At 60.8% G+C, this 13,984-nt stretch overlaps 7 protein-coding genes across 7 annotated transcripts; 4 read left to right on the forward strand and 3 right to left on the reverse strand.

The window, feature by feature from the left end:
- Positions 1–783: 783 nt before the first annotated feature.
- Positions 784–2,443, forward strand: COLE_02131 (uncharacterized protein; the record flags this gene model as incomplete). Its single annotated transcript, XM_018421384.2, has 3 exons — positions 784–961; positions 995–1,102; positions 1,134–2,443. The coding sequence occupies 3 exons, from the start codon at positions 784–786 to the stop codon at positions 2,441–2,443; spliced, it is 1,596 nt and encodes a 531-aa protein (XP_018278646.1).
- Positions 2,444–3,898: 1,455 nt separating this feature from the next.
- COLE_02132 (uncharacterized protein) lies at positions 3,899–6,076 on the reverse strand (the record flags this gene model as incomplete). Its single annotated transcript, XM_018420368.2, has 1 exon — positions 3,899–6,076. The coding sequence occupies one exon, from the start codon at positions 6,074–6,076 to the stop codon at positions 3,899–3,901; it is 2,178 nt and encodes a 725-aa protein (XP_018278644.2).
- Positions 6,077–6,422: 346 nt separating this feature from the next.
- On the reverse strand, positions 6,423–8,408 carry COLE_02133 (uncharacterized protein; the record flags this gene model as incomplete). The annotated part of the gene is made up of 1 exon (XM_018423228.2): positions 6,423–8,408. The coding sequence occupies one exon, from the start codon at positions 8,406–8,408 to the stop codon at positions 6,423–6,425; it is 1,986 nt and encodes a 661-aa protein (XP_018278643.1).
- Positions 8,409–9,518: 1,110 nt separating this feature from the next.
- COLE_02134 (uncharacterized protein) lies at positions 9,519–10,475 on the forward strand (the record flags this gene model as incomplete). The annotated part of the gene is made up of 1 exon (XM_018421382.2): positions 9,519–10,475. One exon carries the CDS (start codon positions 9,519–9,521, stop codon positions 10,473–10,475), a length of 957 nt encoding a protein of 318 aa, XP_018278642.1.
- Positions 10,476–10,556: 81 nt separating this feature from the next.
- Positions 10,557–11,340, reverse strand: COLE_02135 (uncharacterized protein; the record flags this gene model as incomplete). Its single annotated transcript, XM_018425394.1, has 2 exons — positions 10,557–11,203; positions 11,235–11,340. 2 exons carry the CDS (start codon positions 11,338–11,340, stop codon positions 10,557–10,559), a joined length of 753 nt encoding a protein of 250 aa, XP_018278641.1.
- Positions 11,341–12,311: 971 nt separating this feature from the next.
- Positions 12,312–13,229, forward strand: COLE_02136 (uncharacterized protein; the record flags this gene model as incomplete). Its single annotated transcript, XM_018423227.2, has 2 exons — positions 12,312–12,525; positions 12,640–13,229. 2 exons carry the CDS (start codon positions 12,312–12,314, stop codon positions 13,227–13,229), a joined length of 804 nt encoding a protein of 267 aa, XP_018278640.1.
- Positions 13,230–13,628: 399 nt separating this feature from the next.
- Positions 13,629–13,889, forward strand: COLE_02137 (uncharacterized protein; the record flags this gene model as incomplete). The annotated part of the gene is made up of 1 exon (XM_018427555.2): positions 13,629–13,889. One exon carries the CDS (start codon positions 13,629–13,631, stop codon positions 13,887–13,889), a length of 261 nt encoding a protein of 86 aa, XP_018278639.1.
- Positions 13,890–13,984: the final 95 nt, after the last annotated feature.

Consider the following 13,984-nt stretch of genomic DNA (forward strand, 5'->3'; position numbering starts at 1 on the left):
TTAGCGTCGTCTGGGATGACGCGGGGCCATGGCGTCCATCGGCAAGCCTGCATGCAGTGTTATTACGTGCGGTCTGAGTCTGTCAGGGGACTGATATGCTTCATGTTGCGATCTCAGGATGTCTGTTCTTTGGTGACTGATCGAAGAATGCAGTCAGGGCGTCCCGCACTCGAGATCTGATGTCTCAGACCGTCCTCATCAGCTGCGAGCCCCGGCATTACTGCCGTCCGCGGATCGCCCGTCTCGGACGCCACAAGGGCGCTGTGCCGTTTTCAAGGTGACTGCGATTCACTCCCACGCTTCGAGCCCGCGACGTATCATCGAACGTCAACCCCTGGACCCAACTCCAAGTGCGCCACTTGCTCCGCGGTCAAGACGACGCCTCCCGATGCCGCTGCTTCTCACTGACTCCACCTCTGTCGTGCCAAGACGACAGAGGGACGAGATCTAGAGCTAAAGGTCAGAGGCTTGTCAGTGTGAGCGACCAGCCAGCCGCGTACCGCCTAGCTCTCGGAAAGCGGTATCTCGTGACCAAAAATCGGTGCCCACTCCACCCCACCGGAAAGGGAAATCCACCGTTTATCGCTTACCGCTTAACTGATATCAGCAGGCACGATGCACCAGACCCACCCCTTCCACTCGCGTGTACATCCACGCCTCGATCCGCCGCCACCCAGAAATCGCGCCCACAACTGAGACATTCGCGCAGCAAGCTGCGCGATTGCCTGCAATGTATATAGGGCGACGGCGAAATGTCGTTTGGTGCACCCCACATCCTCCACCATGCCGACAGACCCCAACAATCTGCCCATCCCCGGCTCGCTGCTGCTCGTTGACGAGCACGCTACCGGCGCGCACCATGGAGACATCATTCTCAGTCCAACGCCGAGCCGCGATTTCAACGACCCGCTCAATTGGAGCAAATGGCGCAAGCAGCTCGCTTTTGCGATGCTCATGACTTGTGAGCTGCCCACACCTCCTTTGCTGACAGCAGACACCGTCCTCTCCGGCTTCGCTGCGTGCTCTGTATACTCGGTGCTGGTCCCGCTTGGCGAGGCAAAGAATATCAGCTTGGGCGCCCTTAACGCAGGCACCGGATACAGTGAGCCGCGTCCGGATCGCGCTGACAGCAGTGTTCCTCCTCCTCGGTTGGGGTGGTCTGATCACGCAACCGCTGGCTCTCACGTTCGGCAAGCGCCCCATGTTCATCTTCAGCACAGTCGGGCACCTGGGTACCGTCATTTGGCAGGTGTACATCTCGAACGAGGGCACATGGCACGCCAACAAAGTGCTACAGGGCCTATTCACGGCGCCGATCGAGATGCTTATCGAGGTATCGATCGCTGATCTTTTCTTCGCGCACGAGCGCGGCTTCTACATGGGTCTCTACGCGACGGCGCTCTACGGTGGCAACTTCCTCGCGCCCGTGTGGGCAGGCTTTGCCAACGACACTCTCGGATGGGAGTGGGTGTTCTGGCTCAGCGCACTCATGCTGGGCGTGCTCATCGTGGTGCTGTTCTTCTTTATGGAGGAGACCAACTATAACCGTGGCACCACTGAGCTCGGCGAGAAGCACGGCGGCACGACCACTGATGACGTCGAGGCGCCCCACGAAGACGACAAGGACAAGGACCACACCGTTACTGTCGAGGACAGCCGTCCGGCGCTCGAGGGCAAGGAGTACTCCTACATGTACAAGATCGCCCTCTATCGCCAACGCTACACCACCTGGTCGACGCTTTGGGCTCAAGTCTACCGTCCTATCATCTTCTTCCGCTACCCCGTCGTCCTCTGGTCGGGTCTTCTCTACGGCTGCTCGCTGGTGTGGTACAACGTTCTCAACGCTACCGCGTCCATGATCCTCACCGAGAACTACGGCTTCTCGGCCTCTATGGTTGGCCTGTTCTACCTTGGTCCCACTATCGGTGCGTGCCTCAGCTCGGCACACTCGGGTTGGGCTGCCGACAAGTGGCTGCTTTATTACACCCGTAAGCGCGGCGGTGTGCGTGAGCCTGAGGACCGTCTCTGGCTTCTCGCCCTCAACGCCATCCTCCTTCCCGTCGGCCTCATCCTCTGGGGCGTCGGCGCTGCCAACAACGTGCACTGGTTCGGGCTTGTCTTCGGCGGCCTTCTCGTCGCATTTACTTCGGCATCCGGTGGAGCGTTCGCCCTCAACTACGTCATGGACTCGTACAAGGATTTGGGTGGCGAGGTCGTTCTCACGACCATCCTCATCCGCAACTCGCTCTCCTTTGCCATCGGCTACGGTATCACACCCTGGCTTAACATGGGTCTCAAGAACACGTTCATCACCGCCGCCATGGTCGGCATGGCGCTGTACGCCTCGTTCATTATCATGACTACTTGGGGCAAGAGGTTCCGCAAAAACAGCCGTACGTCGTATTGGCGCTACGTCGAGTCGAGCGTCATGCCGCACCACTAAGTGTGGGACACTGGCAAGCAGGAGACACAGGTGGGGGGACTGAGCTTGAGAGGCCATCGATGGGGGTGTACGGGTAGCGTTGGGCTTGCAGTTGTGTGATACTTGTAGTGAGGCTGCCGTTGTCTGTAGGGAAGTAATGGTCTGTCAACGAGATGGATGATTTGAGTCATGCACATCCTGAAGCTGAGCAGCGAGAGACTTATGATTAGGACGCATGCACTTGTGTTTATGACGCGTGCACGTGAGCCTAGCACGGTATGAACACAGGAGTGCACAAGCCGGTCGCAAGCGAGCTGGAGGAAATACGGCTATCAAGCACGCCCAGTCGATGGTCTCGGCATCTACCCCACACCCGCATGATCAGCACGGACAGCGGCGGCGGCGACATCCCCGCCGCGAACACTCTTTCCCAGCATCAGCATTAGATGGCAGATGTGCGCAAGTTCTTCCAAGGCATGCATACATCCAGAGATGACCCGGGACATTCTCGTTGGGCGAGCCACCCGATCAAAGACAGATGGTGGGCGGTGACCCTCGGCATCTTGAGATTAGACGGTAAGCGGTAAGCGACGATAAACGCCAGCCGCTGCGTTCCTGCAACAGGAGTCGTCAGCGCGTCAGCTGTTCGCGAGCAGTCGGCAATGCTAGTGCCTGCCGTCAAGCCGCCTATCCAGCTGTCTATTCCGCTATCTCCGGGCTGTCTCCGGGCTCTGCACTATCGGGAGACCATGCCCACCAGCGATCGCTGTGCCGGATGCTTAGCCGCGGTGATCTGTCTGCGATGATCTGCTGAGGTGAGACCGCCGATAAAGGCGCGCTCTGCTCTAGTCCACCATCATCATCCCCCAATGTCACCCGCAGCCACCAAGCCCCCCGCATCCGAGCTGATCGCCGCCGCGCGCCGCGCGCGCGACGAGACCATCCCAGTGCCCTACCGCCTGCCCAAGAGCTTCGTTGTACCCCAAAACGCCACCGTCATCCTTGAGAGCAGCGGCCTCTTGACGCCCGAGGAGCTCAAGCTCGTGGACCTCGATGCGACCGCCCTCGCGGCCGCCATCAAGGACGGCACCTACACCTCCGTGCAGGCGACGACAGCGTACCTCAAGACGGCGTCGCTCGCGCAGCAGGGCACGAACTGCCTCGTCGAGCTGTTTCCCGAGGAGGCGCTCGAGCGCGCCGCCGCGCTCGACGCACACCAGGCGGCCGGCAAGCCGCTCGGCGCGCTCCACGGCGTCCCCGTGTCCATCAAGGACCACATTGATGTCGAAGGGCATGACTCGCCGTCCGGCTTCCTTTCGCTCGTTGGCAAGATGATGGCTGCAACGGACGCGAACCTCGTCGCCGTTCTGCGTGCCGCCGGCGCCGTCTTCTACTGCAGTACGTAACTCTTGCTCGGACCCCCTGACACCCAGAAACGACCAATCCACAGAGCTTGATGCACCTCGAGACCGAGTGCTACCTCGGCATCACAACGAGCCCGTACAACAACAACCTGACTGCCGGCGGCTCGAGCGGTGGTGAGGGTGCCCTCATCGGCATGAAGGGCTCGCCCCTCGGCGTTGGCACCGACATTGGCGGATCCGTCCGCTCGGTAAGCTCACACCAGGTCCACGCTGACAGAAGCCTGCCGCAGCATGCGGCATCTACTCGTTCAAGCCCTCCGTCGGTCGCGTTTCGTTCGGTGGCTGCGTCGTGCCCATCGCCCCCGCAGGCTGCGAAGCGATCCTCGGCTCGCACGGCCCGATGGGCCGCAGCGCCCGCGACATGGAGCTGTACATGCGCATCATGGCTGCCTCTGAGCCCTGGCGCGTCGATCCCACACTGCACGTCAAGCCGTGGCGCGAGGTTACAACGACCCGCAAGCTCCGCATCGGCGTGCTGCGGGACGACGGTGTCGTGCTCCCTGTGGCGCCCATCCGGCGCGCCCTTGAGACCGCGGTGGAGAAGCTCAAGGCCACCGGCGAGTTTGAGATCGTCGAGTACAAGCCGCTCAAGAGCGCCGAGAACTGGGACATCATTTCCAAGCTCTACTGGCTCGACAACGGCAAGATGGTGTACGACCACATCGCTGCGTCCGGCGAGCCCATCGTGCCGCTCACCGACTGGATCATCCAGCAGGCTGGTGGTGTGGACCGCACCAAGGAACAGGCGTTCGAAATCGTTGCGAAGCGCGATGCCTTCCGTGCCGAGCTCGCCAGATACTGGCACGAGCAGAACGTCGACGTCGTGCTCAGCCCGGTTGGGCCGTCGCCCGCCCCTCAGCATGGTACCGCCAGGTACTGGAACTATACGTCGTACTGGAACCTCGCCAACTACCCCGCAGCCATCTTCCCGACCGGTCTGTTCGTCGACCCAGCTGTCGACAAGGAGGACCCGGAGTACACACCCCGCAACGAGAAGGACAAGTACGTCCGCGACACGTACGACGCAGATGTGTCCATCGGCGCTCCCCTGTGCCTTCAGGTCGTCGGGTACCTCGGGTACGAGGAGGAAACACTGGACGCGTTCAAGAAGATCGACGCGGTGGTGAACGCATAGGCGCGGACTCTGTCCTAGTCTGGTTGTAATAAAAATGCACAGATTTTCATGATATGGCGGGAGCAAGGCCGCACAGCTCTGCTGAATCGACTTGACGGCGGGTCTGACCGGGTGGGCATATCTCAGCGGGTCGCCGTTGTCGCGTATTCCTGGGTCGGACGAGAATGGAGAGCTCGTGGGGAGCTTCGTCGCGGGACGGAATCTCCACTGGTGATGGACTGCCAAAGTTGCTTCCGACGGCGACACGCGCAAGGCCTCCATGAACAGCGAGCGGCGAGTGGCGGAAGCCTTTGTTACGCCGTCAGTGTAGCGGGGGTGCAGTCGCTCACTGGCGTCAGAACAACACGGTTGGCCAACACTCACTTCTTTTGCCTCTTCCTTCGTCTCCCGGAGCATCTTCCTCGACACCTGATCCGCATACCGCACGGGGTCGGGCACGCGATACTTCCTACAGAGTCGGAGCACGACCTCACACGCCTCGTGGCGGCTCACGCCATGTCCCGGGCTCACGAACACGGGCTTCACCCCATCCTGAGTGCGGAGCACATGTCCCACGACCTCGCCCGCATCGCGCATCTCACTACGCTCCCCACGCGCGGGCCCCGGCTCGTCATACTCGCCAATATAGTGCGACTTGGCACACCCAATGCTGGGAATGCCGGTGAGCACGCCAATATGAGACGCAAGGCCACAGCGCGCGGGGTGCGCGAGCCCTTGCCCGTCACACAGCAACATGTCTGGCTGCACACCCGTCTGCGCGTACAGCTTCTCGAGGGCCGCGAGGAGGAGGGGTACCTCACGGAACGCGAGGAGGCCGGGGACATACGGGAACATCTGGGTTCCGGAGAGGAGTGCGCTGTCGATTATCGTAAGCGGTTCCGTAGAGACGAGCACGGCGGCGACGATGGCGCGCTCAGAGGTCTTGTCGTATGAGATGTCCAGGCCGGCGATGGTGCGGGGGAAGGTCGAGGGCTCGTCGTCCGGGGGTATATGGACGAGCGCGGCGAGGCGCGCTTGCTCGGCCTCGGCGGCGGGGATGTCGTGCGCAGCCTCGGCGCGGGCGCGGGCCGCAGCGTATGGCTCTTTCCGTGGCATTGGGGGCAGAAAGGCGAACGTGTGGTAGAGTGATAGCGAGGAGATGTTGGGTGGCGAGATGCGGATCGGTGGCATGCCAAGCCGGACTGGTCCGTGTCTGAAACGAGTCGCGTCTGAGTCCCGCCGATCCGCCGATCGCTGATGCGGGAGCGGCGGTAGCCGAAGCCCTCACCTTCTGCCCCACTCATTCTGCCCCACTCATTCTGCCCCACTCATCTAAACAGTATTCTTACTACTCGACTTCGCGCATGGTCCTGTATTCATAAAAGTACAGCAGGAGCGTATCATACATGAACGTAGACAAAGTATGGGGGCTCTAACAACACAGTAGACATTTCTTACAACATCACTTGATCTGAATGAGAAAGTCGCCGAAACGATGCGTGCACTCGCCTCCCGCCATGACGAGCTCGATGGCGTGCATGATCGTGTCGCGGAACGGCATGCGAGTGTGAGAGTCAATTGCCTGAAAGGGTACGCGGGCGAGGGCGTCGCGCTCGTAGGAAGGGAGAAGCTTTAGCCACTCGTTGAGATCCGAGATCGCACCCATCGCAGTCGCGAAGTCGTCAGAGTTGTCTCGCATGCAGATGTCACCGACCGTGCGGAGACGCAATAGGACCTCGGGGGAGATGTGCTGCTTGAGCTTGAGGTTCTGGGCTTCAATCGCTACGAGCTCCCGGCCCGCGCCGCTCGGGTGGTTAATGATGCGGTTGACGTCGGGCTGTGCGAACGGTAAGTTGTTGTAGGGATTGATAAAGAGGCCGTTCTTCGCCTTGACGATGTGGATCACCTCGCCAATGTCCCAGAAGTACTCATCGGACGTGACAAGGAGCTTGCCACTCTCCTGGACTTCGTCAAACGTAGATCCGTAGGCGATCGTGGTTTCGTTCTTGTATCGTGCCTGAGCAATGGTCTTGGCGATCACGCTGGGCACATTTCCGCCGGAGTAGACGAACAGCTGGCGGAGCATAACGCAGTTCTCATCGTTGGCGACGATAACGGCCCCATTCAAGTGAAGGTGGACTCGCGACGAATTTGCGACCTCAACGAGTGCAAGGCACAGTGGGTGACTCCCGTATGCCGAGTTGTGCCATGCGCTGGAAGCGCGCATGTACCCTGAAGATGTCGCCGAGGAGGAGGCAAGATATATTCCTTCCCCGTACGACGCGCCTGCCGACATCATGGGCGTCCTGCTGGCATTCTTAAGGTTTTGGCGCAGAATGTTGTGCCAGTTCGCCATGGAGGATCCGTGAAAGGCCCAAGTGCTGCCGTGCTTGGCGCGCAGAGCTTCGAACTTCTCAGCGTGTTTGCGGGTGCTGGTGTGAATCTGAAACTGGTGCGGAGTTTGCATAGCTGCAATCTGCTTCTCCTCCGGGATTGAGACGATATGCGCCCGGTTCGTGGCGAACACCCACCCTATGATGAAAGGTATGTCGGGGTGGCTCTGCTTAAGAGTATTGACACGCTTGGGGCCCAAGTGACGGAGGATGGAGGTGGAGGGCAGCATTTGGAGGAGGCGGTTCAGTTCGGGTGCCTTGTAGTGCTCTCCAGTCACCTTGTTGAAAGGCATAGCAATGGGGGAAACAGACTGGCGGGCGATGTCGCTGCACGCGGCAGCAGCCGCTGAGATTAGGAGGTCTGCAACCTTGTGATCAGTGTCGCACAGAGACAAGTCGGCGCCGAGACCGAGGTGGTCCAGTTGATACGAGCACAGCTCCCGGTCGCAAACGGTGGGCTTCAGGCCGGGAAAAGGAAGATCCTCGTCGCACATCATGCAGGTGTTGCCCGCGTGCAGTAGCCGATCATACAGTCGCAGCGACAAGTCGGAGAGGAAATGTTCGCCCCGGTTGGTCTCCCACCGCTGGTTGAGAAACTTGAGAGCCGTCTGCGTTAACTTCAGGCCGATAGGGAAACCAGGGTGGACGCGGATGGACGAGGTTTCCATGCAGTGTCCATTGCTGTCCTCGTGCGCCACGATCACGATCGGTTTCGGCGAGGTTCGACGATACCCATTGGTGAACTGAAGAGTGATACGAATTGGGGCGAGGCTAACGAGTCCGTATGCTGCACATTGTAAAGGAGGAAGGTCCATGAGAGGAACCGCAATGACAAGTTCATAATTGGCGTGCTTTAGTGCGATGCCCGTACCCTCGAGCATGCACTTGGCGACCGCCATGTCCTCTTCGAGAGAGCTGAGTCCTAGTAGCGAAGGCGAAATGTCAACACCATCACTGAAGATGTAATCTCCGTCGTCTTCATCGAAGGCAGTCCAATCGTCGTCGCCATCTTCGATGGTACAATAGACGTCCTCGTCGGAGGAGTTGATAGTCATGGCAGCGACTTGGGTGAGCGAGGCGAACCATGCAGGTTGGGGGCGGTGTGACAAACTTACAGCCGTTGGGCCAGCAGGAGAGCGAGGCAGGGGATCACAGTTGTTGACGGGAGCAATGGCGTTTAGTTGGGTGGCAAACTTGTCGCCCGTGCAGCGAATTGGCGGAAAAGGGGATCTGGACTGAGTATAAGGTCATAAGGACATCTGAAGCTGTGAAGCTGTGAAGCAGACGTGGTTGGAAGGCTGTGACATGCCACGTTGTGAGGCATGGGGGCAGTGCTTACCTGCGGATTCCGGGGGAGGGCTGATGGCACAAGCGCTGCTCTTGTGCGGTGGCACAAGTGGACAGAGGAGGAGGAGAGTGAAAAGGTAGAAGAGAGAATGAGAAGATGAGTAGGAGTGAAAAAGGTGAAGGTGTCGTGAGTTGTACTCTTGTCATCCTGTCATCATCTGGACCAGTGCGAGCAGTGACCGTGTTAAGTTGAGCGGACTGTTCAGGACCCAGGGACCGATAAGACATTTGCGGAATGCAGTCTCTCCTTTTCCGCAGACTCGTTGTTTGATCGTGCGCTGTGCCAGACTATCGCTCTCGCCTCGCTAGCTGGCCACTCTTTCCGTGCACTCCGCCGTCGTTCATATTTCAGCGTCTGTAGATTCCAAGGAGAGACATTTCAGCGTTGCTCTCGAGTCTTGCATGGGCGAGGGGCAGCAGGAGGCAGGCGCCGCTCTTCACCCGCAGAAGGGCGTGTAGCTCAGTTGGTAGAGCGTGTCATTAGCACCTGGTACTTGACAAGGTCTTTGGTTCGATTCCTAACTCGTCCATCTACTCTTCCTTTTGCACCTGGCAAGGCCGTTACACACCCTGTCCAGGCCCACAGCCATTGGAGGCTGCGTCGATCTCGAAAGCGACCGAGCCCAGTGTGGAGTGAAGATTGAGCTGCGGGGCAATTTGATCCCGTCTCGGCGTGATCGGTGCTGGACCGGGGACGCGTCGGCCCCCTGCCGATGTACCACAACAGAATCCATCAACAAGTGTGCTTTCACTCTGCACTCCTCGTAAAGCGACGTGCATGACAAGGTGCGAGTGTGTCTCGTTTTGACTGACCAGAGATGACAGATTTGCCGCCCATTCCGATCATTCTCGACTGCGACCCAGGGCACGACGATGCGGTGGCAATGCTCCTTGCATGGGGCTCGCCGAGAATCGACCTGCTGGCGATTACGACTGTCGGGGGCAACCAGACGCTGGCGAAAGTGACACGCAACGCGCAGTCCGTCGCGGCAGTCGGAGGGATTACGACGCCTATCGCAGCGGGCGCAGTACGTCCGCTTGTGCGCCCCGTCGTCGTCGCAGACGGTGTGCACGGCGAGACGGGGCTGGACGGCCCGGCCCTCCCACCCCCCTCGCAGCCGCTGGACGCGCGGCACGCCGTCGACGTTATTATCCAGACAGTCGCTGCGCGGCCGGGGGAAGTGACGATCGTCGCGACGGGCCCGCTCACCAACCTGGCGCTGGCGGTGCGGCAGGCGCCCGAGCTTGCGCACACCGTCAAAGAGGTGGTGGTGATGGGCGGCGCCATCGGCGTCGGCAACTGGTCCCCCGCGGCCGAGTTCAACATCGTCGTGGACCCCGAGGCCGCGCAGATTGTCTTCACTGCCGGGTGGCAGGTCACGATGGCTGGGCTGGACGTGACGCACAGCGCGCTCGCGACGCCCGACGTCGTGCGCCGCATCGGGGATATCGGCACGCGGCCGGCCGCGTTCGTGTGCGAGGCCCTCGCGTTCTTCGCTGAGACGTACAAGCGCACGCAGGGGTTCGATGCGCCGCCTGTGCATGATCCCGTGGCGGTCGCGTATGTCATCGACCGCGCATTGTTGCAGGTTTTGCAAGCGCCGATCGACGTCGAGACCCAGGGACGCCTCACGACTGGCATGACGGTTGTTGACAGGCGCCTGCCTGCGCCAGTCGACTGTAGGACATTCGCTGCGACAGGGGTCGACGTGCCACGCTTCTGGGACTTGGTTGTGGACGCGCTGCAGCGCATTGGCGAGCCGAAGCACACATAGATAGTTACATGCATAATAGGCCGCGGGGCTGCGCCGTTCTTGCGCTGTTTTGTATCCCCTTACACACGCTGTACAGATCGCTTAGCCTGTGTATCCATTCCCTTCGGCCATGGCAAGACGAAACAGCGCAAGCGCGAGGGGGAGGCCGAGGTCGCGCTTGCCATCAGGCGGGACAAGAAGGGCGATGAGGCTGGCGCCCGTGTCGCGCCCCGCATCGCTCAAGCCCTGCGCGATAGTGTCGGCGGCGCCCTTGCGCTGCGCGTCGACAGCGAGGCGGATCTTGCCCGCCACTCCTTCGGCCGTGTCCCCGAAAAGGTTACCGACGGGGTAACACGGCACTGCAGGCTCAGTGGACCCGACCATGGCAAGCAGAGGGACATGCACGCCGCTCCCGTCGGGCCCAACGCCGGGGTGCTCAATGCCCTTCGGACCCGTGCTGAGGTCGAGGAGGGCGAGCACCTCGCAGCCCTCCGGACACGGCACCTGGCCCATGTTGACGAAGTCGGTCTCGGCGCGCGTGAGCGGCAGCAGCCAGCCGGGCGTCGCGGCGTGCTCCGGCGCCAGCGCCGACAGCTTGGACGCGAGCTGCTCCAGCTCAGAGACGATCGCGTCGCGCAGCTCCGCGGTGTTGTCTGCATTCGCGTCGCGCGTCGAGCCGGCCGGCTGCGCGTAATTGCGCGAAAGGGGGCGGGCGGCGAGCGCAGGGAGGGGGCGGATGGAGCGGAGCGCTGGCGTCAGTGGATATCGGGCGAGACGCACTGGATATCCGCCGCAGGGCGACGGCGCCGACGGCGCGCGCGGGAGCGCGGATGCCCGGCCCGCTCGCGAGCCGTCGGGCGAGTGTTCGTGTTGACAGGGCAGACATGGTAAATGAAGAGGTCGAGAGGCAATGGAGGCAGAGCGATGGAGGCGCCTCACGACGCCGTCGCGTGGTCGGCCGACATGACGTACAGGGAGTGCAGCCAACCAGCATCCCTCACATCCCCTATCTCCTCCTCCGTTCACCCATATCTCTAGCCGCCGCCGCCGCCATCAGCCTCAACATCAGAGCGGCCATCGCCGACGCCCCGAGCATGCATCGCATGTCAGGCTGCGCCACACGTTTCGGACAGGCTTCGCTGCACCGCACATTGCCCCGCTTGTCACATTCACCTTGTTGGAGCTCCGCAACTGATGGACAGCGTGATACTAAAGCCCTGCCCAAGGTCGAACGTTAGAATCGGAACGTGCATGCCGCATCGCCAAGACCCGCTAGACATGCTAGATCAGGACTGACCCGAGGCCGGCACATCCGGGGTCGCTGGGTCTCAAGGCAGCAAGGACGCCCCGATGGCGATGGGACACGAGGTGCCAACATGAAACCGTGCGCCTTTCCCCCGACGCATCACAAGGCAGGTTGATATGAAGAAGCTCACAAACGCCCCTCAATCCCTTCGGCGCATGGGAGACGGCCTGGAGCGCCTCGTCCAGTTCATCTCGCGCGTGGCCCGAGACCTACTCTAGGCGTGTCGCCCACATCTGCCACGGTCACATCACTGACACTCACAGGCTTGCCCTCAAGGTTCTCGTCCCCTGCGGAGCCTGATTCACCCACGTGTACACCCTTCTGACACCAAGTGCAAGGCTTGCGTTTCCTGCACGAGACGCGCTGCTCGATGGGTCGGGGTCAGTGTTCTCGGCTTCTGGCGCTACTCCCCCCACCAATGGATGCCAGTCTCGGCCCAGCCTCGAAAGTGTGATATAAGCTGACCCCGCTTCATTCTCAGCTCGTATACCCACGCGCACCTCCCACACATTACTCAGTGAGCTCGGGCCGAGATAGCAGCTCACGCAGACATGCTAGCTGCCGTCCTTGCCCTCGCTGCGGCCCTTCCAGTTCTCGCTGCCGGCCCATACCCCATCAAGGCCAACGGTGTCAACTGCCGCTCGGGACCTAGCACCTCAGCCTCTGTGGTCAAGCAGTACCAGAAGGGCCAGCAGGTCACTCTGCAATGCCAGACTGAAGGTGTCAGCGTGAATGGCAACACGATTTGGGGCAAGACACAAGACAGTGAGTATTGCTACATGCTAAACCCCTTCTCCCATTCGGCACATGGCACTTTTGGCTCTGTTCTGCTTCCTACACCCTCCCGCACCACATTCTCGCTCCTTCCACCCACACCAGACTGCTTCGTCACAGACCACTACATCCAGACCACCGGCAAACCCGAATACGTGGCGCCGAAGTGCGGCGGCTCGACCGCCCCTCCAGCTACAGCCGAGCCCTGCCCGACCCTCAACGCGGCGGGCACCTCCCTTCTGAAGCACTTTGAGGGGTTCGTCCCGCGGCCAGCGCCGGACCCGATCGGTCTCCCGACTGTAGGCTACGGCCACCTTTGCCAGACCACAGGTTGCGCCGAAGTTCCCTACACCTTCCCGCTCACGGAGGCGACCGCTACCCAGCTTCTCAATGACGATGTACCCCGATACACTGCGTGCCTCGGCGATATGCTCGACGGTGTGACGCTCAACGACAATCAGTGGGCAGCCTTGGCCAGCTGGGTGTTCAACCTGGGATGCGGGGCGACGGGCAGCAGCTCGCTCATCCGCCGACTCAATGCCGGCGAGGACCCGGCCACGGTCGTCGGCCAAGAGCTGCCGAAGTGGGTGAACGCCGGGGGAAAACAGCTGCCGGGCCTCGTGCGTCGGCGCAATGCCGAGATCGACCTCTTCAACACTGCCAGCAGCAAACAGGCTTATCCTCAGTGCGAGTAGACTGTCCGGAAAGTATGTTATGCTGTTCCCGTTCCCTGAGCATGTCATTTTCACGTCATGGCAATTATCGCGCTATGCCTATCTCGTTGATGGCCGGTTGCTAGTTCCCGTTGATGCACCCGCACCCACTTGCCGGCATGCCAAGCTTGGTTCATTATGCGCTCCCGTATTCCAGGTGCCCCACTTCGAACATGCTCTCGGTGGCCCCGAAGATATGTGAAAGGGGAGGCAGCGGTCTCACTGGCAACACCCACAAAGCTTGAAGGTAATCGATCTTGTTCTGCCTCCCGGCATCCTCTAGAATCTCGAAGGTGGAGGAACGATGGAGGAACACAATTAGCTCGTGGCTCGGCCGAGCGTGCCGTGAAACGAACGCAAATCTCTGATCCAGATGCTAGCATGCTCAGAGGATCAGAGGACCAAGAGTCCAGAATATCTGAGTACGCGCGACACGCCGTGCCTCTGCACCAATCCTCCTGGCCCATAGGCACCAGTGTCCAGACGCAAGCCGTGCCTATCTTTTATCCCCTGCCTCCCCTTCCTCCCCCACCTCCTGCCAGACTCACCCGACACTTGACCCTCGTTCCCCTGGTGTCTCAACTCTTTTGTGCACCTCGTTTGCACTCAGTTCCGCGATCCACCAGCAACAGCACCAGCTGACGGCCCTGGGCATCACCCCCCCTTGTGCTGACACTTTTTGACTTTGGCACCGCCGTACCGCAGCGCCGCAGTGCCGCAGCGCAGCGCGCCGGTGT

This window comes from Cutaneotrichosporon oleaginosum (assembly GCF_008065305.1).
Source record: "Cutaneotrichosporon oleaginosum strain ATCC 20508 chromosome Unknown ATCC20508_contig02, whole genome shotgun sequence".
Taxonomy (NCBI): Eukaryota; Fungi; Basidiomycota; class Tremellomycetes; order Trichosporonales; family Trichosporonaceae; genus Cutaneotrichosporon; species Cutaneotrichosporon oleaginosum.